This window comes from Gorilla gorilla, chromosome 20 (assembly GCF_029281585.2).
Source record: "Gorilla gorilla gorilla isolate KB3781 chromosome 20, NHGRI_mGorGor1-v2.1_pri, whole genome shotgun sequence".
NCBI classification, from domain to species: Eukaryota; Metazoa; Chordata; class Mammalia; order Primates; family Hominidae; genus Gorilla; species Gorilla gorilla.
The window spans coordinates 60,408,599-60,436,347 of record NC_073244.2 but is presented as its reverse complement, the minus strand read 5'-3'; the positions used below and the strand labels follow the sequence as shown (position 1 = coordinate 60,436,347).

The 27,749-nt window shown below is 54.4% G+C and overlaps 3 protein-coding genes across 19 annotated transcripts in view; 2 read left to right on the top strand and 1 right to left on the bottom strand.

Moving 5' to 3' along the window:
• Positions 1 to 754: 754 nt before the first annotated feature.
• On the top strand, positions 755 to 6,023 carry CD37 (CD37 molecule). Of its 2 annotated transcripts, XM_055369979.2 has the most exons (8): positions 756 to 1,231; positions 1,336 to 1,408; positions 2,553 to 2,677; positions 2,791 to 2,865; positions 3,582 to 3,686; positions 4,357 to 4,593; positions 4,989 to 5,072; positions 5,913 to 6,023. In XM_055369979.2, the coding sequence occupies exons 1-8, from the start codon at positions 1,163 to 1,165 to the stop codon at positions 5,988 to 5,990; spliced, it is 846 nt and encodes a 281-aa protein (XP_055225954.1). In that variant the 5' UTR covers positions 756 to 1,162; the 3' UTR covers positions 5,991 to 6,023. The 2 variants fall into 2 exon arrangements, with proteins under 2 accessions (XP_063557596.1, XP_055225954.1); XM_063701526.1 differs by having other exon boundaries at positions 755 to 1,404.
• A 233-nt stretch (positions 6,024 to 6,256) lies between these two features.
• The window catches only part of TEAD2 (TEA domain transcription factor 2), a 22,127-nt gene continuing 634 nt past the window's right edge, over positions 6,257 to 27,749 (bottom strand). For 2 of the 15 annotated variants that reach the window (XM_055369964.2, XM_055369965.1), the window contains exons 2-13: positions 25,563 to 25,800; positions 25,154 to 25,218; positions 22,978 to 23,040; positions 21,691 to 21,702; positions 21,032 to 21,148; positions 20,877 to 20,935; positions 17,024 to 17,088; positions 14,407 to 14,549; positions 12,895 to 13,068; positions 8,932 to 9,099; positions 8,123 to 8,275; positions 6,257 to 7,114 (exon numbers count right to left, since the gene is read on the bottom strand). In XM_055369964.2, coding sequence (XP_055225939.1) covers positions 7,001 to 7,114; positions 8,123 to 8,275; positions 8,932 to 9,099; positions 12,895 to 13,068; positions 14,407 to 14,549; positions 17,024 to 17,088; positions 20,877 to 20,935; positions 21,032 to 21,148; positions 21,691 to 21,702; positions 22,978 to 23,040; positions 25,154 to 25,218; positions 25,563 to 25,794 — 1,365 coding nt within the window. In that variant the 5' untranslated portion in view covers positions 25,795 to 25,800 and the 3' untranslated portion in view covers positions 6,257 to 7,000. Of the gene's footprint in view, positions 7,115 to 8,122; positions 8,276 to 8,931; positions 9,100 to 12,894; positions 13,069 to 14,406; positions 14,550 to 17,023; positions 17,089 to 20,876; positions 20,936 to 21,031; positions 21,149 to 21,690; positions 21,703 to 22,977; positions 23,041 to 25,153; positions 25,219 to 25,562; positions 27,721 to 27,749 lie in introns of those variants that run through there. The other 13 variants (XM_055369971.2, XM_055369972.1, XM_055369968.2 and 10 more) reach the window with 12 other exon arrangements.
• Positions 26,233 to 27,749, top strand: part of DKKL1 (dickkopf like acrosomal protein 1) — a 14,758-nt gene continuing 13,241 nt past the window's right edge. Inside the window, exon 1 of one of the 2 annotated variants that reach the window (XM_055369982.1) lies at positions 26,233 to 26,278. In XM_055369982.1, the coding sequence (XP_055225957.1) occupies positions 26,248 to 26,278 (31 nt within the window). In that variant the 5' untranslated portion in view covers positions 26,233 to 26,247. The other variant, XM_055369983.2, reaches the window with a different exon arrangement.

The window sequence follows — 27,749 nt, the reverse complement described above, 5'->3', positions numbered from 1 at the left end:
CGGGAGGCTGAGGTGCAAGGATTGCTCGAGCCTGGGAAGGTTGGGGCTGCAGTGAGCTATGATCGCACTACTGCATTCCAGCCTGGGCAACCCTGTCTCAAAAACAAAAACAAAAGAGAGATGAAGAGAGAAAGGAGGAAGGACCCAAAGAAGGGGCCAGAATCAGAGAGAGGCCAGGCACAGTGGCTCACGCCTGTAATCCCAACACTTTGGGAGGCCAAGGCAGGAGGGTCGCTTGAGTCCAGGAGTTCCAGACCAGCCTGGGCAACCTAGTGAGACCCTATCTCTGTTTTTTTTAATTAAATATAAAAAATACAACACTCCCACTCCATAGCAAGACCCCATTTCTACAAAAAATACAAAAATTAGCCAGGCATGGTAGTGTGCACCTGTAATCCCAGATACTCAGAAGGCAGAGGTGGGAGGATAGCTTGAGCCCAGGCTACAGTGAGCTGTTTTCCCCACCGTACTCCAGCCTGGGTGAAAAGTGAGACCCTGTCTCAAAAAGAAACAAATATATAAATAAAATAAAGAAACACAGAGAGAGGGAGGATGGAGACCCCAGGGGGCAGGAGGACAGAGACCCAGAGGAGGGAGAGACTCTGCTGAGATAAGGGGACAGAGACGGGGAGTGGCAGGAAGGTGGGGACAAAGACCCAGAGAGAAGGAACAAGAGACCCAGGGCAGGAAAGGGGAGACACAGCTGGATGCAGAGATGGGAGAGCTTAGCAGGCCATGAGGTCAGAGTGTCTGTGAGGTCAGCCGCTGTCCAGGGTCAGCCCTGAGGTCCCCATGCCCAGAGGTGGGTTCCAGTAGATCAGGGGTCCCTTTAGATCTCCCAGCGCCTGAGACATGGAGACCTGGGAGGGACTGCCCCATGAGTCCTTGGTGCCCACAAATTCCAAGGCCCCTCAGGTACCAGAGCGTGTGTCCCAGTGGAGCAGGTGAGGGAGACAGGGACAGAGAGAGAGACAGAAAGCCACCTTGCATGAAGCGGGAGTGGGTGGAGCCCCACCCCTGGAACTTCCTCTTTCAGGGTTCTTCCTTTCTCTCTCAGCTCTCCGTCTCTCTTTCTCTCTCAGCCTCTGTCTTTCTCCCTGTCTCCCCCACTGTCAGCACCTCTTCTGTGTGGTGAGTGGACCGCTTACCCCACTAGGTGAAGATGTCAGCCCAGGAGAGCTGCCTCAGCCTCATCAAGTACTTCCTCTTCGTTTTCAACCTCTTCTTCTTCGTGAGTTGCCTCATGGCTACCCAGTCGGAGCCCAGCCCCTGCCGCTAACCCAGCCCTCATCTTCCCCCGTGGCCTACCCCCGTATCCGCATCTCCTCTCCCCAGGTCCTCGGCAGCCTGATCTTCTGCTTCGGTATCTGGATCCTCATCGACAAGACCAGCTTCGTGTCCTTTGTGGGTGAGGGGGGCTGGGGCAGGTGGGAGGGCCTCCCCCAACCCAAGCAACTTCCTGGGGTCTCCCTTGTCTCAGGGAGACCCACGGTGCCCTACTCTGCAGGCAGGCCACAGGCTCCCATCCACTGCTCATCGGAGGCTTCTCGGAGCCTGAGTCTTCTTCCGGCAAATGGGGTTGTGCATACAAACAACAATGATCATGAGAGCCATTTCTCAAGCACTTCCTATCTGTCGGGACTTGTGGCTGGTCAGATGCCCCCACAAACCTTCCCCTCGCTTGAGGTTCAGAGAGGGGAAGTCCCTTGATGGATGTCATACAGCAAGGAAGTAAAAGAGCCAAAATAACATTAATAATAGGAAAATAATAATGAAGTATGACCCTAAATAATAATGAAATATGACCCTAAACGTTCATGTTTCAGAAGTCTTTGCCCTGTGTTGAGGACTGGGTTGAACACATGTCCCCATGTGTCTCTCAAAATGACCCTAAGGGCCGGGCGCGGTGGCTCACACCTGTAATTCCAGCACTTTGGGAAGCCAAGGCAGGTGGATCACTTGAGGTCAGGAGTTCGAGAATAGCCTGGCCAACATGGTGAAACCCTGTCTCTACTCAAAAATACAAAATGTTAGCCAGGCATGGTGGCACATGCGACATGCCTGTAGTCGCAGCTACTAGGGAGGCTGAGGCAGGAGAATCACTTGAACCTGAGAGGCAGAGGTTGCAGTGAGCCGAGATCACATCCCTGCACTCCAGCCCGGGGGACAGAGCGAGGCTCCATCTCAAAAAAAAAAAAAAAAAAAAAACCCTAAGAAATAGATACCATCTCCTAGGCCTCAGGGAGGTTTAAGGAGCCAAGCCAATGTCACAGAACAAGTGATAGGGCTGAAACTACTGGGGATGAGGAGGAGCTGAAGGAGGAAGGAGAGGGTAAGAGGAAGAGAGACAGAGATCCAGGGACGGGAAACAGAGGCCCAGAAAGAAGAGAAAGTTTCAGAAGGAAACAGGGACTCAGGGTGGGGCAGGGACAGAGTCCCAGAGAGAGGGGCACCAAGATACTGCTCCCCACTTGGGTGGCTGCCTAGGTGGGAAATGGGGCTGCCTGGAGCTGTGCCACACAGCTCATCATCGCTCCCCTCACCTCTCCCAGGCTTGGCCTTCGTGCCTCTGCAGATCTGGTCCAAAGTCCTGGCCATCTCGGGAATCTTCACCATGGGCATCGCCCTCCTGGGTTGTGTGGGGGCCCTCAAGGAGCTCCGCTGCCTCCTGGGCCTGGTGAGTGCACCATCCCTCTCCGTCCCTAGGAACACTCCTATCCCCACCCTCAAAAATGGCCTGGGCCGGGGTTGCAGGGGTGGTCAGCCTGATCTCTCCACTCTGCTCCCCAGTATTTTGGGATGCTGCTGCTCCTGTTTGCCACACAGATCACCCTGGGAATCCTCATCTCCACTCAGCGGGCCCAGGTGAGCTTCCTGCAGTGGCCACCACCCACCCCCAGCAGGGAGGAGAGGGAAGGGAGTGGTGGGAGAGGGTGGAGAGAGACCGAAACAAAGGCAGACAGGGGCTAACCTAGATAAAGAGAAATAAGAGGTTGGGCCTGGTGGCTCACGCCTGTAATCCCATAATCCCAGCACTTTGGGAGGCTGAGGTGGGAGGACTGTTTGAGTCCAGGAGTTTGAGACCAGCCTGGGCAACATAGTGAGACCCCATCTATATTAAAAAAAAAAAATCCGGGTGTGATGGTGTGCACCTGGGGTCCCAGCTACTTGGGAGGTTGAGGTGGGAGGATCACTTGATCCAGGGAGTTTGAGGCTACAGTGAGCCATGCACTCAGCCTGGGTGACAGAGTGAGACCCTGTCTCAAAAAATAAATTAATAGAAAGACACACCGACCTGGACCAAGGGAGACAGGCATAAACAGCTCCAAAGGGAAACCACACGGGAAAAAGAGAGAACAAGAGAAAGAAATAGACGCCCTGAAAGAAGAGACAGAGACTTATGAGCCGTAGAAATAGTGGAAGAAACAGAAAGACAGACCTGAAGTACACAGAGCTAGCCATTCAGTAAGGATTTGAGACTGGCCCAGAGATGCACAGGGACCGCCTGAGGCTGGCACAGCCTGAGAGGGGGAGGGGTGGGGCGGGGAAGATGAGGCCCAGCCTCACTGGTGGCCTCTCAGCTGGAGCGAAGCTTGCAGGACGTCGTAGACAAAACCATCCAAAAGTACGGCACCAACCCCGAGGAGACCGCGGCCGAGGAGAGCTGGGACTATGTGCAGTTCCAGGTAAGCCCCCCTCCTCCAGTTCCCTCCCGGACTGACCCGCCTCAGCCCGGTGCTTGGAGGAGACTCCACCCCAACGTGGGCCCGACCCCCAGCTCTACGATCCTAACGCACCCCAATCCCTCCCAGGCCCGACGCCCCCCACTCCTCAGATGACACAACTGTCCCCGGCGTCGCCCAGTCTCCCAGTACCCAGACCCTGGCGTGGCTTCGCCACCTACCTCGAGAGACTCCGCCCCCGCCCCCGCCCCGACCAGAGGTTGTCAGGCCCCTAGTCCCAAGACCCTCGCGAGACACGGCTTCCTACCCCGTAGTGACTCTGGCTTCCACCGGACTCCGCCCCCGATGAGACTCACATGGTCTCGCACTCCTATTCACCTATCGGGTATCAGAGGCCCAATTGCACCACCCACCCAATCTCTAGTCCACAGCGCGACCCTGCAGCTCCTTCCCCAGCCCCAGGTCACCCCGTGACTCGTCTTTCCCAGCCCCATATTCCCGTAATGTCCCCTGGCCCCGGCCCCAACGTGACCCCAGCCCACTGTCCCCCACTCCACACCCACCACTTAGTCCCCTGCTCTCCGACCTGACCTCATACCCATCACCTTGTCCCCTGATCCCCAACATCATATGTCTCCAGTCCCGGTCCCTCTGACTCGTATCCCTCTCCCAGCTGCGCTGCTGCGGCTGGCACTCCCCGCAGGACTGGTTCCAAGTCCACATCCTGAGAGGTAACGGGTCGGAGGCGCAGCGCGTGCCCTGCTCCTGCTACAACTTGTCGGCGACCAACGACTCCACAATCCTAGATAAGGTGATCTTGCCCCAGCTCAGCAGGCTTGGACAGCTGGCGCGGTCCAGACACAGTACAGACATCTGCGCGGTCCCTGCAAAGAGCCACATCTACCGCGAGGTGGGCAGGGGTTCGGAGCATAAACCTGTCGAATGGGGCGGGGCCTGCGGGAGGGGGAGGGCTGTCAGTGAGTAGCGGGGCCTGAGAAAGGGAGGGGTCTACGAGAAAAGGAAAGGTACGGCAGGAGGGGCGGGGCCCTCTGAAGAGGGCGGGGTCTGTAGGAAGGGCAGGGCCTAAAGAAAAGGCTGGGCTGGCTCTGGAATACAGACGTCTAGGGAGGGGCCAGGCTTGGAAAAGGTGAAGCGAGGGTGCACTAGTAAGGAGACTAGAGTGCCCTGGTGACTAGGGGAGCGGGTAGATGCCTGAAGACGGTGAGGGTTGGGCTGAAAAGAACGCTGGGCCTGGGCTTGAGAGTCCCAGAAAGAATCCCTTTAACTTTTCCCTACACCCCTCAGGGCTGCGCGCAGAGCCTCCAGAAGTGGCTGCACAACAACCTTATTTCCATAGTGGGCATTTGCCTGGGCGTCGGCCTACTCGAGGTGATCTGGCCCCGCCCCCACCCGCGATCGGCCCTAAATCCCTAGATGGCCCTGCCCTTCATTTCGCGTCCTTCGGTTGCCTGGGAAGGACGAGCTCAGGGCGGAGCGCAGCCCACCTCGGCCCTCCCGCCGCTCCACCCAGCACCGGAGGGTGGGGGCGGCCCAGCTTCAGGGAGCCCTGATTGCGTGTACGCAGGGAAAACCTCCTGCTATTGGCTGCGATCTCCCTCCCCTTTCCCCGCAGATGACTGTCATGGTGCTGAGCGTACAGCTACAGCGCAGGGCACTCCGCCGGAAATGCGAGCCGCACGTGCCGGGCGCTGGGGATTCGAGCACCGGGCCCAGCCTGATCGCTGACGGCGGCGGCGGGCGCAGCGGCAGTCTGTGGGGTGGCTGGGGCATGGCGGGTGCCTGCCCCAACTGGGGAGACAAGGCACCGCAGGGCAAGCTGCCCTTGGCCCTGGGGCTCTGGCCGCTGTGGGTTCAAGACGAGGACCAGCCTGACACTGGAAGTGCGGGCGCAGAATTAGAGGAGGAGGCACAATTAGAGGCTGAGGCAGAGGGGGGAGACAGATGAGCCTCCAAAATAAAGGACCCTGGGCTTGCTTCCGACCTTACTCCTTCTCAGCCTCTACCCCTACTTGTAGCAACTATTCCCGCCTCATCAGCCAGCCCTGCGGCAGTTCCCGTCGAGCCCCGCCCTTTTCTACCTATCCCCTTCTCCAGCCCCTTCCCGCCCAATTCACGGCCCCACCCCTGACCTTTCTCGCCCGGGTGGGCATCACCCCCGTCTCGCCAGCACCCCTTCGACTTCTCTGACCTCATCTCCTTTCTCTATAGCTCGGGTTCATGACGCTCTCGATATTCCTGTGCAGAAACCTGGACCACGTCTACAACCGGCTCGCTCGATACCGCTAGGCCCCGCCCTCCCCAAAGTCCCGCCCCGCCCCCGTCACGTGCGCTGGGCACTTCCCTGCTGCCTGTAAATATTTGTTTAATCCCCAGTTCGCCTGGAGCCCTCCGCCTTCACATTCCCCTGGGGACCCACGTGGCTGCATGCCCCTGCTGCTGTCACCTCTCCCACGGGACCTGGGGCTTTCGTCCACAGCTTCCTGTCCCCATCTGTCAGCCTACCACCACCCACAAGATTATTTTTCACCCAAACCTCAAATAAATCTCCTGCGTTTTTGGTAAAATAGCTTTATCCTCTGTCAGAACACAAACCAACAAACTTTGAGAGGGGAGGAAGGAAACCGTCTAGCTCAGGGCTCACTTAGGAGAGGGATGAGATTAGAAAGTTCAACACACTGCTTGTGCAGCGGAGATAAAGTCAAGACCCTAGCACCCACTTATAAATATCTCGTTATATTAAAAAAAAAAAATATTTCCAGGGCCCACCTGGCTCTGCTCCTGCACAGAAAGGGTTCATCTTCACTTTGTGATCTCACAGGTCATGGAGTGAGGGTGGTAGAGAGGGGCAGAAATTTCAGGGGGAGGGGTGGCTGGGAAAAAGTAAAGGGGACAAGCCAATGTGTAACTAGCGCTCTCCAAGACATGCAGAGGAGTGGCGGGCGGGGGGTGGGGGGGGCGCCTGTCAGGGGCTGAAAAGAAAAGCCAGTGCTGTACCTGGGGGGTTGTCTCACTCCTGTCCCCACAATCCCTGATACTCCGGAGTGATCTGTCCTTTCAGACACCCACTGTGAGGTCCCAATATCGGGGTTTATCCTTTCCTCAGTCCCAGCCTGTTCAGCTCTCCAACCAAGTTTTGGGGGCCCCTCTAATGGGGGGGATGGCCCCAGTTGCTTAGGCCTCTGAGGTCAACCCCTTTACATCACAGCCCTCTCCCCAAATAAGAAGCATGAGGTGAGCTGGAGGACCCTCCCTGGGAGGAGGGTGTTCTGGGGGTGAGCCAGTTTTGGGGTCCCCCTTCAGTCCCTGACCAGGCGGTAAATGTGATGCTGGGCCCCACGCTCGCTGGTGGAGACCTCGAAGACATAGGCGGTGCAGAGCAGCAGTTCCTGGGTGTCTCTGTTTGTCACCACCTGCCAGGAAGGCCAGGACAAGGGACTTATGCTTAGAAGGGAGGGCAGGGACCCCTGTGCCCCCCTGCCAAGCTATCGTGGAATACCCAGCAGGCTCTTTTCCATCTCCAGGAAACAGGCCGCCACCATATCATGTTCCCCAGGAGAAAGGGATGCCCAAAAGTCAGTTCCCTGGGCAATGGGGGTTACCCCTCAGCTGAGCGTTGGCAGTTACGGTGTATCACATCTCAGGGTTAATCGGGTTCCCATCACATCACATTCCCTGGGTAAAAGGGGTCCCCATCATGTCACAAGTAAAGGGAGAACCCTCCCTGCAGGTTCCGCAGTCAAGGGGTCTCTGCCTCAGCAGTCCAAAAAGTTAAAGGGGCTCCCACCATATCATGTTCCTTGACAAGCTGAGGATCTGCCTTCGAGTGCCCTCCAGTCAGCTTCACCAGGGAAGGAGGGACCCACCTTATGTGCAAGTGCTGTGGGGCTGGGCGTGGTGGCTCACGCCTGTAATCCCAGCACTTTGGGAGGCCGAGGCAGGTGGATCACTTGAGGTCAGAGTTCAAGACCAACCTGGCCAACATGGTGAAACCCCATCTCTACTAAAAATACAAAAATTAGCCAGGCATGGTGGGGCGTGCCTGTAATCCCAGCTACTCGGGAGGCTGAGGCAGGAGAATCACTTGAACCCGGGAGGCAGAGGTTGCAGTGAGCCGAGATCTTGCCACTGCACTCCAGCCTGGGCAACAGAGCGAGACTCCATCTCAAAAAAAAAAAAGAGAGTGCTGTGACATCCCCACCACATCAGTTCCCTGGGTGAAGGGTCCCCTAAACTAAGGGTCAATGGTGGGGTCCCCGCTGCATCAGTTTCCTAGTTAAAAGAGCCTCAGGCTGAGGGCTCACTTCGGAGTCCCTGCTGTGTCAGTTCCTGGGTGAGGAGATCCCCTAGACTGAGGGTCTGTTATAGGTACTGTCCCTCCACACTGGGGGCCCCCACTCCAGCCCAGCCCCAGGCATCACCTGGAGGATGGTGAAGTTTTCCAGGACGCTGTTCATCATGTATCGCTCAGGCAGCTGCCGCAACTTGTGCAAGAAATTCACCAGGTACTCGCACATGGGCGAGCGCAGCAGGCGGTACACAAATCTGCCGTCCTCCAGCTGGGCCCGTTCCGTCTGAACCAAGGGGAAGGGAGTCGGGAAAATGGTGGCTGAGAGACCCACGGGTCACCCCAGGAATTGAGCTCCACCCTATGCCTCTAAGATGCCACCACACTCACTCTCACTGACACCTTCCTTTCATCACCCCACCCACAGTGACTGGAGACTGGGCCTGAACCCTCGGAGATCCGAATCAGGATCTCTGAGCCTGCAAATCACAAGCCCCTCAAAGTGATTCTGTGAACCCCCAAAGACCTCTGGACTCCTCTAACCTCCCAGCCCTCAGATACCCTCCAAAGACCCCTCCATGACGTCTTCAAAGTCTGACTTCTAAACTTGAGACTTCCCCAAGTCTCCAGCAACTGTGTGACTTCTGAACCTTCTTGCCCTAAGAACCTCTCCATATCCATAAGACCCTTCTCATTCTCAGTGACTCTAAATCTCTATACTACACATTACCTGTCAGCCCTCAGAATGATCCCTACCTGTGACTTCTGAACTGCCCATTAGCTCCCAACACATGCATTAAACCCTCAAAGAGGCTGGGACCCACTCCCTCCACACATACTCCCAAATGCCTGAGTCATCATGGCTTCTGGTCCATTCTGCACCCCCAAGTGCTGGGTGGCTGGGCGCTCACCTGCCCCAGAGCTCCACCCCTCCAGCCTCACCTCCACCTTCTCCACCACCTGCTTGCCAAAAGAGCAGACCTTGGAGGAACAGGTGAGGGTCATGTGTTCCAGGCTCTCATACTGGCTGCTCACTCCGTAGAAGCCACCACTGCTGATGCTGCCACCGGCCCCTGCCTCCTCACCACTTGGGCCCCAGTTCAGGTCCGCCTGAGAGATGGGAAGGCACAGATGAGTCAGAGGGGACATCCCTTATAAACAGTGGGGACTACCAGGTGCAGTGGTTCACACCTGTAATCCGAGCACTTTGGGAGGCCGAGGTGGGTGGATCACCTGAGGTCAGGAGTTCGAGATAAGCCTGACCAACATGGAGAAACCCCGTCTCTACTAAAAATACAAAATTAGCCGGGCGTGGTGGCGCATGCTTGTAATCCCAGCTACTGGGACACTGACGCAGGAGAATCACTTGAATCCGGGAGGCAGAGGTTGTGGTGAGCCAAGATCATGCCATTGCACTCCAGCCTGAGCAACGAGAGCGAAACTCCATCTTAAAAAAAAAAAACAACACAGTGGGGACTCTGCCCCATAGCCTACCATTACCCCTACAGTTCCCGGCTTGATTCTTCAGTGTTGTTTTGTTTTTTTGTTTGTTTGTTTGTCTTTTTTTTGGGGGGGGGGGACAGGGTCTTGCTCCGTCACCCAGGCAATGTGTGGTGGTACAATCACAGCTCACTGCAGCCTCGACCTCCTGAGCTCAAGTGATCCTCCCATCTCAGCCTCCTGAGTAGCTGGGACCACAGGTGCATGCCACCACATCCAGCTAATATTTTGTATTTTTTGTAGAAACAGGGTTTCACCATGTTGCCCAGGCTGGTCTCCAACTCCTGGGCTCAAGCGATCCTCCCACCTTGGCCTCTGAAAGTGCTGGGATTACAGGCGTGAGCCACCGCATCAGGCTTTCAAAGTTCTCCAAGGGCTGGTTTCTGGAGAAGATCCACCGTCCATCAGCGTTGAAGAAGTCTGGGTCCCCAAAACAGTCTTGGCCCTGTCTCCCCAGTAACCAAAGGAGCCCTGGAATTCAAATTCAACCTTTTTTCTTTTCTTTTTTTTTTTCTGAGATGAAGTCTCACTCTTGTTGCCCAGTGCAATGCCGCGATCTTGACTCACTGCAACCTCTGCCTCCCGGGTTCAAGCGATTCTCCTGCCTCAGCCTCCCAAGTGGCTGGGATTACAGGCGCACGCCACCATGTCTGGCTAATTTTTGTATTTTTAGTAGAGACAGGGTTTTGTCATGTTGGCCAGGTTGGTCTCGAACTCCTGAACTCAGGTGATCCACCCACCTAGGCCTCCCAAAGTGCTGAGATGACAGGCATGAGCCACTGTGTCCAGCCAATTCAACCTTTTTCTCTTGAAGCCTGCAACTCAAGAGTTCAGCCCCTTCCAAGGGCCTGGTTACTATGGCAGTTACTCCTTAGCAACCAGTTCAAGATGAATACCTCCCTCTAAGCCCCTCTCACCCTGGTTGCTAAGGCAAGTGGCTACTCCCTAGCAACGGGACCTCACGGAGCCTGAGGAGGCCTGACTCCTCCTCAGAGCACTTCCCCCTCGGCCAAATCTGAGAGGTCAGACTCCCTCCATGACCCCAGTGGCCAAGTGTGTGTAGACAGCTGGCCAAGTGTCACTAGGCCAAGTGGGGCCTAAGGAAGCCTAAGAGCTCATCACACCTTTGGTCTGAGTCACCTCCTTGCGAGGCGCACCTCTTCCTCTTCCTAACTTTAGTTGCTAACACTGTGCCAGGTCCGTCTTCTCAGGGGCCCGACTCCATCTCTCACCGTGGCAAAACCAAAGACCTTACCAGCTGCTCCTCTGAACCCCTTCAGCAGCTGGGCTTCCTAAGGGGGTGGCTCTCCAGTCCTGGGACCTGATAAGGCCTGTCTTAAGCCCCAACAATGTCTAAGCCCTCAGCTGCACATCCCCAGAGCAGTTTCAGGCTTCTGCTTCACATGGCAGAAAGCTCCAGAACCATGAACAGCAAGCTCCAGAACAACAACATTCCCAGCAAGAACAGTAAAGTTCAGGCCCTCAGCAGGCCTTTCCTTCCTTTCCTTCCTTCCTTCCTTCCTTCCTTCTTTCTTTCCTTCTTTCTTTCCTTCTTTCCTTTCTTTCCTTCTTCCTTTCTTTCTTTCTTTCGGCAGGGTCTCATTCTGTCACCCAGGCTGGAGGGCAGTGGCACAATCTTGGCTCACTGCAGCCTCCACCTCCCGGGCTTAAGTGATCCTCCTGCCTCAGCCTCCACAGAAGCTAGGACCACAGGTGCGCGCCACCACACCCAGCTAATTTTTTTCATTTTTTGTAGAGCTGAGGTCTCACTGTGTTGCCCAGGCTGGTCTCAAACTCCTGAATACAAGCGAAACTCTCGCCTCAGCTTCCCAAAGTGCTGGGAAGATAGGAGTGAACCACCACACCTAGCCAGGCTTTCTTCTCAGAGACTAGATCCCTCTACCACCTTTGTTACTATAAGAACTAGCACCCCCTAAACATCCAGGCAACATTTATTGAGCCCAGGCCAGGCGCTGTGGCTCACACTTGTAATCCCAGCACTTTGGGAGGCCAAGGTGGGTGGATCACTTGAGGTCAGGAGTTCGAGACCAGACTGGCCAACATGGTAAAACCCTGTCTCTACTAAAAATACAAAAATTAGGCCAGGTGCAGTGGCTCATGCCTGTAATCCCAGCACTTGGGGAGGCCAAGGTGAGCGGATCACATGAGGTCAGGAGTTCAAGATCAGCCTGGCCAACATGACAAAACCCCGTCTCTACTAAAAATACAAAAATTAGCTGGGCGTGGTCGTGCATGCCTGTAATCCCAGCTATTTGGGAGGCTGAGGCTGGAGAATCGCTTGAACCCAGGAGGCAGAGGTTGCAGTGAGCCGAGATCGCACCATTGCACTCCAGCCTGGGCAACAAGAGCAAAATTCCATCTCAAAAAAAAAAAAAAAACCAATAAAATAAAATAAAACACATTTATTGAACCCCTGTAGTGTTAGTCATCATACTGGACACCAAACCAAGGAGCCCTAAGAAACACGCAAGATGGGCCCTCTTAGTCCCAATCATATAGATAGCACCTGACACCAGGCGTCTATATAGGAAGTGCTCAATAAGTGATTGCTACATAAATACAGGACTTGGACGGGTGCGGTGGCTCACACCTGTAATCCCAGCACTTTGGGAGGCCAAGGTGGGCAGATCATTTCAGGCCAGGAGTTCAAAACCAGCATGGCCAACATGGTGAAACCCCGTCTCTACTAAATATACAAAAATTAGCCAGATGTGGTGGCGGGTGCCTGTAGTCCAAGCTACTGGGGAGGCTGAGGCAGGAGAATCACTTGAATCCAGGAGGCGGAGGTTGCCGTGAGCCAAGATACAGCCACTGCACTCCAGCCTGGGTGACAGTGAGACTATGTCTCAAAAATAAATAAATAAACAAATAAATGAATACAGGACTTGACAAAGCCACTCCATGGCTCTCTTCATCACTTCCTCAAAGCCAGACATTCTCTAGCAACAAGGTCTGGTGAAACTGATGCAAAGCATCAGTCCCCTCTTTAGAAACCAGTCTCCACAAGTCCACTGGCTAAGGGGAGGGAACCTTTCCTTAGCAGCAAGGCTTGGTGCAGTCAGGTGGGCCACAGGGAAGCCTGGAACATGGCAAGCCCATGCCCAGGACCCTATTAGCTACATGGCCAGGTAACTCACCGTATTAGTTACATGTGGCAATGTCTAGTGGGATCCAGGGAGGCCCAGACACCTCCAACCCACCCTGGGGGCTGGCCTCCTCGGTGTTCCTTGTTGCAAAGGGGGCTGACACTCCAAGCCATGAGGACTGACTGGTAAGTCCCAGGCTGACCTGGTAGGGCCCACGACAGATTCTCTCAGGGCCAGAGGCCTTTGCTGGGACACCACAGGATTTGTGAGCACTTTTGGTTTTGCTGTGAGAACTCACCCAGAACTTGACCAGGAAGAAGGCATGGGGGGGGCCACGATCATACAGTTCTCGGAGGCCACCCTTTTTCTCGGGGAATTTGTCGTAGATCTGCCGGACGTCCACACTCTCGAGCGGCGGCGCTCCAGGGCTGGGGCAGTGCTGGCTGATGTGCACGAACAGGTGCCTCTGGTACTGAGGAGGGTTGGCCGTGGGTGAGAAGTCGGAGGTGAGCTGGATCTCCAGCCCGTGCTGCCTGAGCCCACCAAATGCCATCACCATCCCCACAGCTCTGGCCAGCTGTTCCACACAGTCCACCCAGCACTGGGCCTGACTGCCACCCATTGTCCCCACTTCTGCTTCTGCACCCAGTCCCCTGCAGCCCTGCAGTCCCACAGTCCCCAGCTTCCTGCCACACACCCCCAACTCCATCCTCACTGCCTCAGCCTCACCTCAGGCCTCCCGCCCTCACCCCAGCCTCCAACCTCGCCTCTCCAGTTCATCCCTCATGTGGCTCCAGACCTGCCCCTGACCCTCCCCTGGTCATAGCCCTCCCATAGCTCCCCAGGAGCCCCAGGGCAAAGCTCACACCCCCTAGGCCTGGTCCTATATAGAACAGGTGCTCATAAATGGTCAACGGATGGAAGAGTGAATGAATGGGAATCCACAGAGGTCTTGTGGTTGATGTTTTGATTGATGTTTATATGGTGTGGCAGAGACTGCTACGTGTTCACAAATCCTGGTTCCTTTACACAGTGTGAAACTACATTTCCCAGGCAGCTTTGCAGTTAGGTGTGACCACATGACTAAGTTCTGGCCAATGGGATGTGACCAGGCCTGGCAGTCGACACATCCAAGTCAGATTCCTAAAACCTCCTGCACAATCTTGACTCTCTCCCTTCCACCATCTGCTGGCCAGATGCAGAGACTCCATCAGCAGATTCTGAAGCCTTAGAAAATGGCAGAGCCACAAAATGGAAGGAGCCTGGATCCCCAAATCACTTGAGTCCAAGGCCCCTACTGAACCTACATTGAAATGTTACATGCAACTTATCTGGCATTCAGTCCCTAAGAGTTAGGAGCTGTTTCTTCTAACAGTCGGCCCACTCCATCCTAGCCCAGGAGAAGCTCAAGCACAGAAATAAAATCTTTTCCAAGTTCCTAGTATGCATCACAAAGCCTAGTGAACAGTAGAAACTCAAACACGTTTGATGAATGAATGAATGATGTCCTGGGGAGCTTTTCTGACCTTCCCAACTTGTCACCCTATGACCTTCCAGTTCCTTTATGCTAGTAGTTCTCAAAGTACGGTCCCCAGACCAGCTGCATCAACGCACCTGGTAGCTTATTAGAAATGCAAATTCTCAAGCCCCACATCACATCTAGCAAATCAGAAAGCAATCTCTGTTTTAAGAAGCCCTTCAGATGATTCTGATACATGCTAAAGTTTTAAAACCATGACTTTATACATTCCCTTCCTGTCACCCTCTATATTTCAAAATCCCTCAGCGACTATACCAAAATTTCACTCACAGAATCAACTGCATCTGGCGGTTCCACGAAGGCTGAGAACTCTACCAGCTGCAACCGGGCGGTGCCCAGGGCCCGAGCCTGCCAGGCTGGGGGCGATGGGGTAGGTGGGGGCAGGGGTGAGAGGGCTTGGGGGGGTTCGTACCCTAGAGAGAGAGAAGAAAGAACAATACAAATTGCTAACATTTATTGAATATATCAGGTACTGTTGTCTCTTGCCTGCCTCCACTTAGAAGCTGAAAAAGCTAAATACTCACTTTCCCAGCCTCCCTTGCAGTTAGAAGTGGCCATGTGACACAGTCCTAGCCAATGAGACGTTAGGGGAAATCTGCTGGGGGGCTTCTGGGAAGGAGTTTCTTCCTGAATGAAAAAGACAGAACTTTGGGAGGAGAAAGCTTTTGGCCCTGGCCAAGTCCTGCTTGGGACATTGATATGGTTTGGATATTTGTCCCCTCCAAATCTCAAGTTGAAATGTGATCCCCAGCTGGGCACAGTGGCTCACGCCTGTAATCCCAGCACTTTGGGAGGCCAACGCAGGCGGATCACAAGGTCAGGAGATCGAGACCATCCTGGCTAACATGGTGAAACCCTGTCTCTACTAAAAATACAAAATATTAGCTGGGCATGGTGGCATGTGCCTGTAATCCCAGCTACTTAGGAGGCTGAAGCAGGAGAATCACTTGAACCCAGGAGGCGGGGGTTGCAGTGAGCCGAGATTGTGCCACTGCACTCCAGACTGGGGGACAGAGCGAGACTCTGTCTCAAAAAAAAAAAAAAAAAGTGTGATCCCCAAGGTTGGAGGTGGGGCCTGATGGGAAGTGCTTAGGTCATGGGAGTGGATCCCTCATGAATGTCTTGGTGCCTTCCCCATAGTAACAAGTGAATTCTCACTCTTTGAGTTGATGTGAGCTGGCTGTTTAAAGGAGCCTGGCTTCGCTCTCTTGCTCCCTCTCACCATGTGACATAGTGGCTCCCTTTCCCCTTCCACCATGATCCTAAGTTTCCTGAGGCCCTCACCAGAAGCATAGGCTGGCAACATGCTTCCTGTACAGCCTGCAGAACTGGGAACCAAATAAACCTCTTTTCTTTATAAATCACCCAGTTTCAGGCATTCCTTTACAGCAATGCAAATGGACCAACACAGACATGATCCCTGGAGTTGCAACAGCCATCTTGGGACAATAAGACAGACATGAGAGGAACTACAGAGATTCCAGTCCTGATATTGCTAAGCCCACATGGGAACAGCCCACCTCCAGGACTTTTGTTGCATGGATTCATAACATGAATGCTTTTACTATTTAAGGCACTTTTAATGTGGGTCTTCTGTTACTTGCAGCCCAAAGTATTCCTAATTGATAAATCTATGGAAACTAAGGGACTCCCTCTTTCACTGATGTGAGTTCTCAGGGCCATATCAGCATGGACTTCCAGAAGCCATCTTTGCTGCCAAGTAGCTGAGTCTGCCTGGGAATGAAGCCACCACAGTGGAAAGCAGATCAAAGTAATGACTGATGCCATCACTTGAGCCACTGGATCCAGCCATGCCTGAGGCCATAATTCTGAACTGTCAGTTACTGGAACCAATAAATCAATACATTTTCTTATTACTTTTTATTTTATTTATTTATTTATTTACTTTGAGACAGAGTCTTGCTCTGTCGCCCAGTCTGGAGTGCAACGGTGCCACCTCGGCTCACTGCAACCTCTGCCTCCCAGGTTCAAGTGATTCTCCTGCCTCAGCCTCCCAAGTAGCTGGGATTACAGGCAAGTGCTACTGCTACCACGCCTGGCTAATTTTTGTATTTTTTAGTAGAGGTTGTGGGGGTAGGTGGGCGGGGGGGGTTCACCATGTTGGCCAGGTTGGTCTGGAACTCCTGACCTCAGGTGAACCCACCCGCCTCAGCCTCCCAAAGTGCTGGGATTACAGCTGTGAGCCACTGTGCCGGCCTCTGCTTTTTTGAAATGTTGCTTCAGCTGGCTTGATTTGGATTTCTATCACTTGCAGCTGAAAGAATCTTGACTAACACACCTCCCCCATGTCTCATAAGCTAGCAAGTGGCAGAACACAAACCCAGTGTGTGTGGCTGCAAAGACCAAAATCTCCTAACCATCACCAGTTCCACCACTCAGCTCTCCAGCCCCTCCCGGCTCCCCCACCCCCAACACACACACCCTGCCTCAAAGCTGGGCTTTAGTAAGAATGTATCCCCTAATTGGCCAGGCGCGGTGGCTCACGCCTGTAATCCCAGCACTTTGGAAAGCCGAGGCAGGCGGATCACAACATCAAAAGATCGAGACCATCCTGGTCAACATAGTGAAACCCGATCTCTACTAAAAATACAAAAATTAGCCCGGCATGGTGGCGGGCACCTGTAATCCCAGCTACTCGGGAGGCTGAGGCAGGAGAATCACTTGAACCCAGGAGGCGGAGGTTGCAGTGAGCCGAGATCACGCCACTGCACTCCAGCCTGGCGACAGAGGGAGACTCCATCTCAAAACAAAACAAAATAAAACAAAAAAAACAATGTATCCCTCAACTGATGGAAGGTTGAAGGAAGGGCAGTAGGGGTCGAAGAGAGAGAGGGGAGACAAGGGAGGGTGGAGCGCAGGCTCTTACCTGGGAGGTCAGTAGATGGGGGAGTCAGTGACAAGGTGAACGGTGTCTGTGAGAATGGCTTCACACTGAGGGAAAAAGGAAGCCAGGGGTTAGCCAGGTAGAAAGATGCTAATGTCACCAGCAAATGTTTACTGAGAGGCCACGACAAGCAAGACCCTGTGCATTTTGTGCACAATCTCATTGAAGCCTCACAGTGCGTGAGGTAGTAGAATGACTGCTCTTTTCATTGCACAAATGAGGAAAACTGAGGTATAGAGGGGTCAACTGACCTGCCCAAAGTCACACAGTTGAGATGCAGCAGAGCTGGGACTTGAACCCAGGTCAGTCTCAGCCCGGTATCTCAGGCTCTTGATGATGACATTTTGGTATCTCTCACAAAATGTCAGAAAGAGAAGAGAAACCAGCCTGGCGTGGTGGCTCACACCTGTAATCCCAGCACTTCAGGAGGTTGAGGAGGGCAGATCACTTGAGGTCAGGAGTTCGAGACCAGCCTGGCCAACACGGTGAAATCCCATCTCTACTAAAAATACAAAAATTAGCAGAGTGTGGTGGTGGGCGCCTGTAATCCCAGCTATTCAGGGGGCTGGGCCAGGAGAACTGCTTGAACCCGGGAGGCAGATGTTGTGGTGAGCCGAGATTACGCCATTATACTCGTGGGTGACAGAGCAAGACTCCATTTCAAAAAAAAAAAGAAAGAAAGAGGAGAGAAGAGAAACCAAGTCTTGGAAGGTGGGGAGAAGACACAGAAGACAAGGAATTTGGAGGAATAAGAGGCTGAGGGGTTGGGAGGGTGGGAAGAAAATGACCAACAGTCAGGAGATGGGACGTGAGGCCAAAGTCGGGGTGGGGAGGCAGCACTGGCCAATAGAACTTTCCAGGGATGGAAATGTTCTATTGGATGGAAATCTGTGCCATCCAATACGGTACCCAGTGCCCACATGTGGCTACTGACCACAGACCACGTGGCCACTGAGCACAAGTGTGGCTCATGGACCTGAGAAACAGAATCTTTAATTTTATTTAATTTTAACTTAAATAGCTGCATGAGGCTAGTGGCTACAGTATCAGTCACAGCGCTAGTAGCCCAAGAGATAGTGGTGAAGAGACTCAGATGTCAGAGGTCAGACCAGGCGCAGTCGCTCACGCCTGTATTCCCACCACTTTGGGAGGCCAAGGCAGGAAGATCGCTTGAGCCCAGGACTTTGAGACCAGCCTGGGCAACACAGCAAGACCCCATCTCTATTTTTTTTTTTGAGACAGAGTTTTGTTCTTGTTGCCCAGGCCGGACTGCAATGGCATGATCTTGGCTCACCGCAACCTCCGCCTCCTGCATTCAAGCGATTCTCCTGCCTCAGCCTTCCAAGTAGCTGGGATTATTACAGGCTGTGCCACCACACCCAGCTAATTTGTATTTTTTTAGTAGAGACGGGGTTTCACTATGTTGGTCAGGCTGGTCTCGAACTCCTGACCTCAAATGATCCACCCACCTCGGTCTCCCAAAAGTGCTGGGATTACAGGCATGAGCCACTGTGCCTGGCCTCCTTTCCTTATTAATTCTTTGTTTATATGTTTATTGTGTCGCCTCCCCCCCCCCCCCCCACCAAATATATGAAGCTCCGTGAAGGCAGGAATTTCACCTGTCTTACTGCTGTGCCCCCAAACCAAGCACAGTATCAGGCACTTAGTAGGCACTCAACAAATACTGGACTGGCCTCCTCTAGATTCCTGGAACCCAGAAAGATCTCCTACCTGAGGACTTTGTCATGTGCTATTGTGTCTGCCTAATATATTCCCACTCCCATTCTTTTTTTTTTCTTTGAAATAGAGTCTCACTCTGTTGCCCAGGCTGGAGTGCAGTGGCACAATCTCAGCTCCCTGCAACCTCTGCTTCCCAGGTTCAAGCGATTCTCCTGCCTTAGGCTCCGGAGTAGCTGGGATTACAGGCGCACATCACCATGCCTGGCTATTTTTTGCATTTTTAGTAGAGATGGGGTTTTACTATGCTGGACAGGCTGGTCTCGAACTCCTGACCTCAAGTGATCTGCCCTCCTTGGCCTCCCAAAGTGCTGGGATTACAGATGCGGGCCACCATGCCGGGCCTCCCACTCCCATTCTTCACCTGGCTAAGTCCTACCCAGCCTTCAATGTTATCTTCTCAGAGAAACCCTTAGAACTTTCTCCTCCACCCCAGAACCTGCTGTGGTTCTTCACAGCACCTCACACATTCTTCGATTTTCTGTTTATGCAGGTGATGATTTGATGAATGCTCATTTCCCCCATTTGACTAACAGCTCCATGAAAGCGGAAACCCCAGCGTCAGGGCAGTGCCTGCCCAGCCCCCTACCTTCCAGCTAAGCAACCCCCCCTGCAAAACCCTCAGCCCCCAGGTACTTGATCTGATGCTTCCCATATCCCCATTCAGCAGCAGCTCCCCAGTGACCTTCCTTCTCTTCCAGTCTAGATCCCACACAGCCTGTCACTGCATCACTGCACTCTTTTTTTTTTTTTGAGCTGGAGTCTCACTCTATTGCCCAGGCTGGAGTGCAGTGGCACAATCTTGGCTCAATGCAACCTCTGCCTCCTGGGTTCAAGTGATTCTCCTGCCTCACCCTCCTGAGTAGCTGGGACTACAGGTGCCTGCCACCACGCCCAGCTAATTTTTTTTTTTTTTTTTTTTTTTGGTGTTTTTAGTACAGACGGGGTTTCACCATGTTGGCCAGAATGGTCTCGATCTCCTGACCTCGTGATCCACCCGCCTCAGCCTCCCAAAGTGTTGGGATTACAGGCGTGAGCCACCGCACTCGGCCCTCACTGCACTCTTTCTCTGACAATACCGTCAACACTCCTGCCTCACCGTCCTGCAGCCACACTACCCAACCAATGCCTAGCCTGGATCCATCAGTTCCTCTCTGGGCTAAGAAATACACCCCCAGCCCGCCACAGTGGCTCACGCCTGTGATCCCAGCACTTTGGGAGGTCCAGGCAGGGGGATCACTTGAGCCCAGGAGTTCAAGACCAACCTGGGCAACATGGCAAGACCCCCGTCTCTACAAAAATCAAAAAATTAGCCAGGTGTGGTGGCACATGCCTGTAGTCTCAGCTACTCAGGAGGCTGAGGCAGGAAGATTGCTTGAACCCAGGTGGCTGAGGCTGCAGTGAGCCATGATTGTCCACCGCACCCCAGCTTAGGCAACAGAAGAATATCCTGTATAAAAAAAGAAAAAAAAGAAAAGCACTTCCCATCATCTTCTGGGGCCCATTTCTATTCTTGTAGGCTACAAACATATCCCGTCACCTCAAGGCTCTCTCAGAACTGAAAAGGACACTCCCACTTACCTCTGGGAAACATTTTCTTCCTTCTGAACCTAAGAGAAGATTAATTATAACCTCTGTTCTACCCTCAGGTTGAAGAACCACCTAATAGAGGCTGGGCACGGTGGCTCACGCCTGTAATCCTAGCACTTGGGGAGGCTGAGGCGGGTGGATCACGAGGTCAGGAGTTCAAGACCAGCCTGGCCAACATGGTGAAACTCCATCTCTACTAAAAATACAAAAATTAGCCGTGCAGAGGCAGGCGCCTATAGTCCCAGCTACTCGGGAGGCTGAGGCAGGAGAACTGCTTGAACTCAGGAAGCGGAGGTTGCAGTGAGCCGAGATCGCGCCACTGTACTCCATCCAGCCTGGGCAACAGAGCAAGACTCCATGTCAATAAATACATACATACATACATACATACATACATACATACATACATAAATGGGGTGAGACAGGAGCTAGAAGATGGAGTGAGAAAGGTCTCTGTGGGAGTGTGAGGGTGGGGGGCAGGTGCTGAGCCAGGACACATAGTACTCACTCTGGAACATTCCAGGGGGGCCCAGATCCTCCAGACCAAAACTGGAAAAGCTCAGAGGCCTGGATAGGACACAAAGAAAAATGGTTGGTCAGTCCCCTGTGGACAGCTGCAGCCCCATCCATCCCCCTTTGCCCCCAAGTCCCACAATCCCCAACCTGGACCACCTGAGGACCAGTGGGACCCAGTTTGGCCTGCAGAGAAGGCGCGGAGATGAGCTGGGCAGAGGACATGGTCGCCATTGTCTGGAAAGCCTTGTCCTTGGAAACCTGGTCCTGGAGGAGGAGGCGGAAGTTCATGTGAGAGGGGCATCTCAGTCAACATGGCAAGAGGGGGATGGTGCCAGGGTGGGGTGAAGACGGGGAGGTGCAGAGGTGGGGAGTCAAGGCAAAGGGTTAGTGGCCGGGCATGGTGGCTCATGCCTGTAATCCCAGCACTCTGGGAGCCGGAGGCGGGCAGATCACTTGAGGTCAGGAGTTCAATATCAGCCTGGCCAATATGGTGAAACCCTGTCTCTACTAAAAATACAAAAACTAGTCAAGTGTGGTGGTGCACACCCATAATCCCAGCTACTAGGGAAGCTAGGGCACAACAATCACTGGAACCCAGGAGGCAGAGGTTGCAGTGAGTGGAGATCGTGCCCCTGCATTCCGGCTTGGGCGACAGAGCAAGACCCTGTCTCCAAAAAGAAAAAAAAAAAGGCAAAGGGTTGGGTTGGGGGAGGGTTGAACCTCTCACCACAGCCCTCTGCCCCTCCTCAGGGACAGGGCACTAGTCTGGAGTGAGCGTGGGTGGGAGGATGGGCAGGGGAACTTACCACATTCAGAGCCTGCCCGTGGGGGTGGGGGAGGGTGCCAAAGGAGGAAAGAAAACATGACTTAGGAAGTACGGCCCGGACTCCCCCACCTCCCTGCCCTACCCGCCCGCACAGCCCCGCCACCCTGAGCTGAGCAGTGCCAAGGGATGGATGCGGAACAGGAAGTGGAGGTGGCCAGCCCTGGAGGGGAAAAGGGGCTCCCTGCCCAGAAAGACAGTGATGGGGGTTTCTAGAACAAGGAAAGCCAGAAGGTTCCCAGATGTCCAGGAGACAGGAAATGAGAATTTCAGAGTCAGTGGGAAGACAAGGTGAATGTTTCCTAATCCAGACAGAACAGACAGGGAACACAGAAGGTCGAGAACAGACCGGAAGGGAAGGGTTTCAGACCTAGAGAGAAAGAAAGGGAAAGCTGCTGGATACAAAAAAAAAAACAAAAACTGGAAGCGACCATCCCCAAGTCCAGAAAAAGAGACAGAAAAACCCCCACGCACCCAGAAGGGGGAGAAAATGAGGGTCTCCGGCCAACAGGAACCAGGAAATCCAAAGGATGAGGAGAAGGAAATGAATGAGGAATCTCCACCAGGAAATGAAGATTTCTGGGCACAAAGAGTAGGCAGGTCACGCAAAGGTCAGGAAATGGGAAAACAAACCAGCGGAGATGAAGAGGAGGCCTTCACAGCACAAGAGGGGGGAGATATGAGACCGCCAGGAAGAGGGAAAGGAGGGACAGGAGCAGAGGAAAGGGAGGGGGACAGGAACAGTGGTCAAGGGAGGGGACCGAAGGCTCATCCTTCCTGCTGTCCTGAGCAAAACCTTCAGCCTCCTCCACGCCATCGCTCCCTGCCCAGGGTCTCAGCAACCGCACCACCATCCCTATGCATCTCCCTTTGTGGGCCACTGACTCCCCACCCTGGATGACTGCACCCCCCGCCCTGACCACAGAGGTCCCTCACCTGAGGTCTCTGTCCCCCTCTGTCTCTGGGTCTCTGTCTCCCTCTGTCTCTGGGTCTCTGTCCCCCTCTGTCTATGGGTCTCTGTCCCTCTCTCTCTGGGTCTCTGTCCCCCTCTCTCTCTGGGTCTCTGTCCCTCTCTCTCTGGGTCTTGGTCCCCTCCCCCAAGTCTCTGTCCCCCTCTCCTGGGTCTCTGTCCCTTTCTCTCTGGGTCTCAGTCCTCCCCACTCTAAGTATCTGTCCCCCTCTCCCTGGGTCTCTGTCCCTCTCTTTCTGGGTCTCGGTCCCCCACCCCCAGTCTCTGTCCCCCTCTCAGGATGTCTGCATTGGTCCCTACCTTCAACTTGGACTGGATTTCCCTTGATTTCCTTCGGGCCAAAACCTGGATGTGACTAGAAACCTGGAAGGATCAACGGAGAAGCAGATTCAGGCCACAGCCACCGCCCCTGTGTTCACTACCCCTTCTCTCCCTCCAGGTGCCTCACTGAGCTGCTGGACCATGAAAGGTGACAAACACACTGAAGATGAGAGCCATCTTGGGAGCACCTGAACACAGATGTCCATAAAGGAGCTCGTGAACACCACGGACCCTCCCGGGACCCATCCCATCCAGGCCTCCTTCCCCTCCACCATGCTCTCTCTGTGGCTACTCTGGGTCTAACACAACCGCTAGAAAAACTATCCCCAAACAGGCACAGTGAGAGCACACGAACAGACATGCTGATACAGTTCGGACACTTGTCCCTTCCAAATTTCATATTGAATTGCCATCTCCAGTGTTGGAGGTGAGGCCTGGTGGGAGGTATTGGATCATGGAGGCGAACCCCTCATGAATGGCTTTGCACCATCTCCTTGATGATGAGTGACTTCTCACTCAGTTCACACAAGATCTGGTTGTTTAGGCCAGGTGTGGTGGCTCACGCCTGTAATCCCAACACTTTGGGAGGCCTAGATGGGCGGATCACTGGAGGTCAGGAGTTCAAGACCAGCCTGGCCAACATGGTGAAACCCTGTCTCTACTAAAAACACAAAAATTAGGGCTGGGCTCAGTGGCTCAGCTGTAATCCCAGCACTTTGGGAGGCCGAGGCGGGTGGATCACCTGAGGTCAGGAGTTCGAGACCAGCCTGCCCAGCATGGCGATACCCTACTTCTACTAAACATACAAAAAATTAGCCAGGTGTGGTGGTGCGCACCTGTAGTCCCAGCTACTCAGGAGGCTGAAGCAAGAGAATCACTTGAACCCGGGAGGCGGGGCTTCCAGTGAGCCAAGATCACGCCACTGCACTCCAGCCTGGGCAACAGAGCGAGACTCCGTCTCAAAAAAAATATTTAAAAAATGAAAAAATAAAAATTTGCCAGATGTGGAGGCGCATGCTTGTAATCCCAGATACTTGGAAGGCTGAGGCAGGAGAATCGCTTGAACCCGGAAGGCAGAGGCTGCAGTGAGCTGAGATCACGGCACTGCACTCCAGCTTGGGAGACACAGTGACTTTTGTCTCAAAAAACAACAACAACAAAAAGATCTGGGTGTTTAAAAAGAGTCTGGGACCTCTGTCTTTCTTCTCTTGCTCCCACTTTCCATGTGCCAGGCCTGCTCCCACTACCCCCTCCGCCATGATTGGAGGCTTCCTGAGGCCTCACCAGGAGCAGATGCCAGCTCCATGCTTCCTGGACAGCCTGCAGAACTGTGAGCCAAAATAAAGCTCTTTTCTTTCTTTCTTTCTTTCTTTTTTGTTGAGGCGGAGTCTCGCTCTGTCACCAGGCTGGAGTGCAGTAGCACGATCTTGGCTCACTGCAACCTCCGCCTCCCGGGTTCAAGCGATTTTCCTGCCTCAGCCTCCTGAGTAGCTGGGATTATGGGCACACACTGCCACTCCCAGCTAATTTTTGTATTTTTGGTAGAGACAGGGTTTCACCATGTTGGTCAGGATGGTCTCGATCTCCTGACTTCCTGATCCGCTCACCTAAAGTGCTGGGATCACAGGCATGAGCCACTGGCCCAGTCTAAAGCTCTTTATCAATTATCCAGCCTTGCCAGGCACAGTAGCTCACGCCTGTAATCCCAGCAATCCCAGCACTTTGGGAGGCTGAGGTGAGTGGATCACCTGAGGTCAGGAGTTCGAGACCAGCCTGGACAACATGGTGAAACCCCATATCTACTAAAAATACAAAATTACCCAGGCATGGTAGTGCATGCCTGTAATCCCTGCTACTCGGGAGGCTGAGACAGAATTGCTTGAACCCGGGAGGCAGAGGTTGCAGTGAGCCAAGATTGTGCCACTGCACTCCAGCCTGGGCAATAGAGCTAGACTCCATTTCAAAAAATAAACAAATAAATAACCCAGCCTCGGGTAATTCTTTATAGCAACACAAACAGACTAACACACATGCCGAGAAGACAGATGAACGCACAGGAAGCAGCTTCTTCCTTGAACCTGAACCTGCCCATGCGAGGATGACCCTAAGAAGACCGGCCCATCCCAGACAGAAGCCCACAAGTCCGTTCCGAAACCTGTTTTCGAGTTCGGGTCTTCCCCGTTCTCAGCTTGATGTAGCGGGCGATCAGTTCATTCCGACCTGAAGATTCAAAGACGGAACAGAGTTAGTTAGACTTTCAACAGAACTTCCCCACAGCATGGACACCAGGGAAGAAGAAAGCAGCATGGGTCCCCAAAGGTCTGCAGCAACTGGGCTGCCGGTCCCCTCAGCTACATGGAAGCCAGACTGCTTGGGTTCAAATCCCAGCTCCATCACGCACTGGCTCTGTGCGACCATAAGCAAATCACTTAACCTAGCTGTGCCTCAGTTTCCTCATCTGTGCAAATGGTGATGCTAGCTCCTACTTCAGAGTGCTCCATAAACCTTGGTTACTGTCATTATTCATCAGTGGGGGCCAGGGCAAAAGACAGAAGTAGACTCACCATACATCTTGCCTTCATCAGACAAAATAATTTTCCGGCGGCCGCAGGGTGGATAGATGGCCAGGGCCTCCTGGAAGCTCTGCTCAATGTCTGGGCTCCACACCCCCTCTGCATCCGGGCCCCCGTCACCCCCAGCCCCCTCACTGCCGCCGGTACCCTCCTCACTGCCTTCCTCACTGCCCGTCCAGCCGCTGCCATCGTCCAGGGCGGCCCCAGCCCGGGGTTCCCCCATCTGGGCCTGGAGGAATACAGAACTCAGCAAGCTTCCCCCAAACCCCACCCTCAAGGGACTTGAAGCTGAGAGGGCCGGGACTCTGGACCACTGGGTCTGAGGGAGGAGGGGCTGGGGACCTGGACTCCTGGGTCTGAGGGAAGAGGAGCTGGGGGGGATTCCTGGGTCCGAGGGAGGAGGATCTGGGGCCTGAACTCCTGGGTCTGAGGGAGGAGGGGCTGGGGCCTGGACTCCTAGGACTGAGGAGGATCTGGGGCCTGGACTCCTGGGTCTGAGGGAGCGGGGGCTGGAGGCCTGGACTCCTGGGTGTGAGGGAGAAGGGGCTGGGGCCTGGACTCCTGAGTCTGAGGGAGGAGAAGGAGCTGGATTTCTGGGAAAGCTGAGGATGGGAGTGTTCTCAGAGTTTCCAGAGGAACTCAATTGTGATGAAGTCACAATGATTACCCCAGAGTAATGCCGAGGGCCATGAAGGCTAAAGGTTCGGGTATGAATTACGGGTTTTAAAGAAGACAGGAGGCAAAAGTTAGTGGTGGGGAAGGAAGGTGTGGGTGAAACTTCCCCTGTCCCACCCCAAGAACAGGTGCTAGGATGTGAGCAGCAGCTGCCAGAAAAGAAGAGGGGCCAAGTAAGACTGAGGGGAGGTCTAGAGAGAGGGGGACAGAGACCCAGAGAGGGAGGGGGGCAGAGACCCAGAGAGGGAGGGGGACAGAGACCCAGAGAGGGAGGGGGGCAGAGACCCAGAGAGGGAGGGGGACAGAGACCCAGAGAGGGAGGGGGGCAGAGACCCAGAGAGGGAGGGGGGCAGAGACCCAGAGAGGGAGGGGGGCAGAGACCCAGAGAGGGAGGGGGGCAGAGACCCAGAGAGGGAGGGGGGCAGAGACCCAGAGAGGGAGGGGGGCAGAGACCCAGAGAGGGGATGGGGACAGAGATCAGCAAGGGGGGGGACAGAGACCCAGAGAGAGAGGGGAACAGAGACCAGAGGGAGGAGGGGACAGAGACCAGAGGGAGGGGGGGACAGAGACCAGAGAGGGGGACAGAGACCCAGAGAGAGGGACAGAGACCCAGAAAGAGAGGGAGACAGAGACCCAGGGAGAGGGGGAGACAGAGACCAGAAAGAGGGGGACAGAGACCAGGGAGGGGGGGACAGGGACCAGAGAGAGGGGTCCAGAGGCCCAGAGAGAGAGGGAGACAGAGACCCAGAGAAAGAGGGGAACAGAGACCCAGAGAGAGAGGGTGACAGAGACCCAGAGAGAGGGGGACAGAGACCCAGAGAGAGGGGGACAGAGACCCAGAGAGAGAGGGACAGAGACCCAGAGAGAGGGGGACAGAGACCCAGAGAGAGGGGGACAGAGACCCAGAGAGAGAGGGACAGAGACCCAGAGAGAGGGGGACAGAGACCCAGAGAGAGAAGGACAGAGACCCAGAGAGAGAGGGGACCAGAGACCCAGAGAGAGGGGGACACAGACTCAGAGAGAGGGGGACAGAGGCTCAGAGAGAGGGCAACAGAGACCCAGAGAAAGGGAGACGGAGACCTAGAAAGGGCAGGGACAGAGACTCAGGGCAGCAGCTGAGGCCGAGACCAGGAGAGACCCATAGAACCACAAGCTGGGGGACAGGGGCGCCCTGCCATCAGAAGAGCCAGAACAAAGGGCCCAGGCGTCCCCTCCCCCAGCTTCCCACAACCTCCATCAGGGGAGGGGCTTGCCGGCCAGGGCGACTCCCCTCCGGCAGCGGGCCCCGCCCCTCCCCTCCCCCGTGCGCCGTGGGCTCTGATCCAACTCAAGTTCCCAGTGACTTTCCGGAGGCCGGGAACAGGGAAAACTTTTTCCAATACAGTCAGATCCCGCCTCCCCGGAGGCTCCATGTCCTCCACCGCTTTCCCAGGACCCCAGAGTCCAGGCCCCTATTCCCCTCCTCCCGCGGACCATAGCAGACAAAGACCCCAGGCCAAGCCC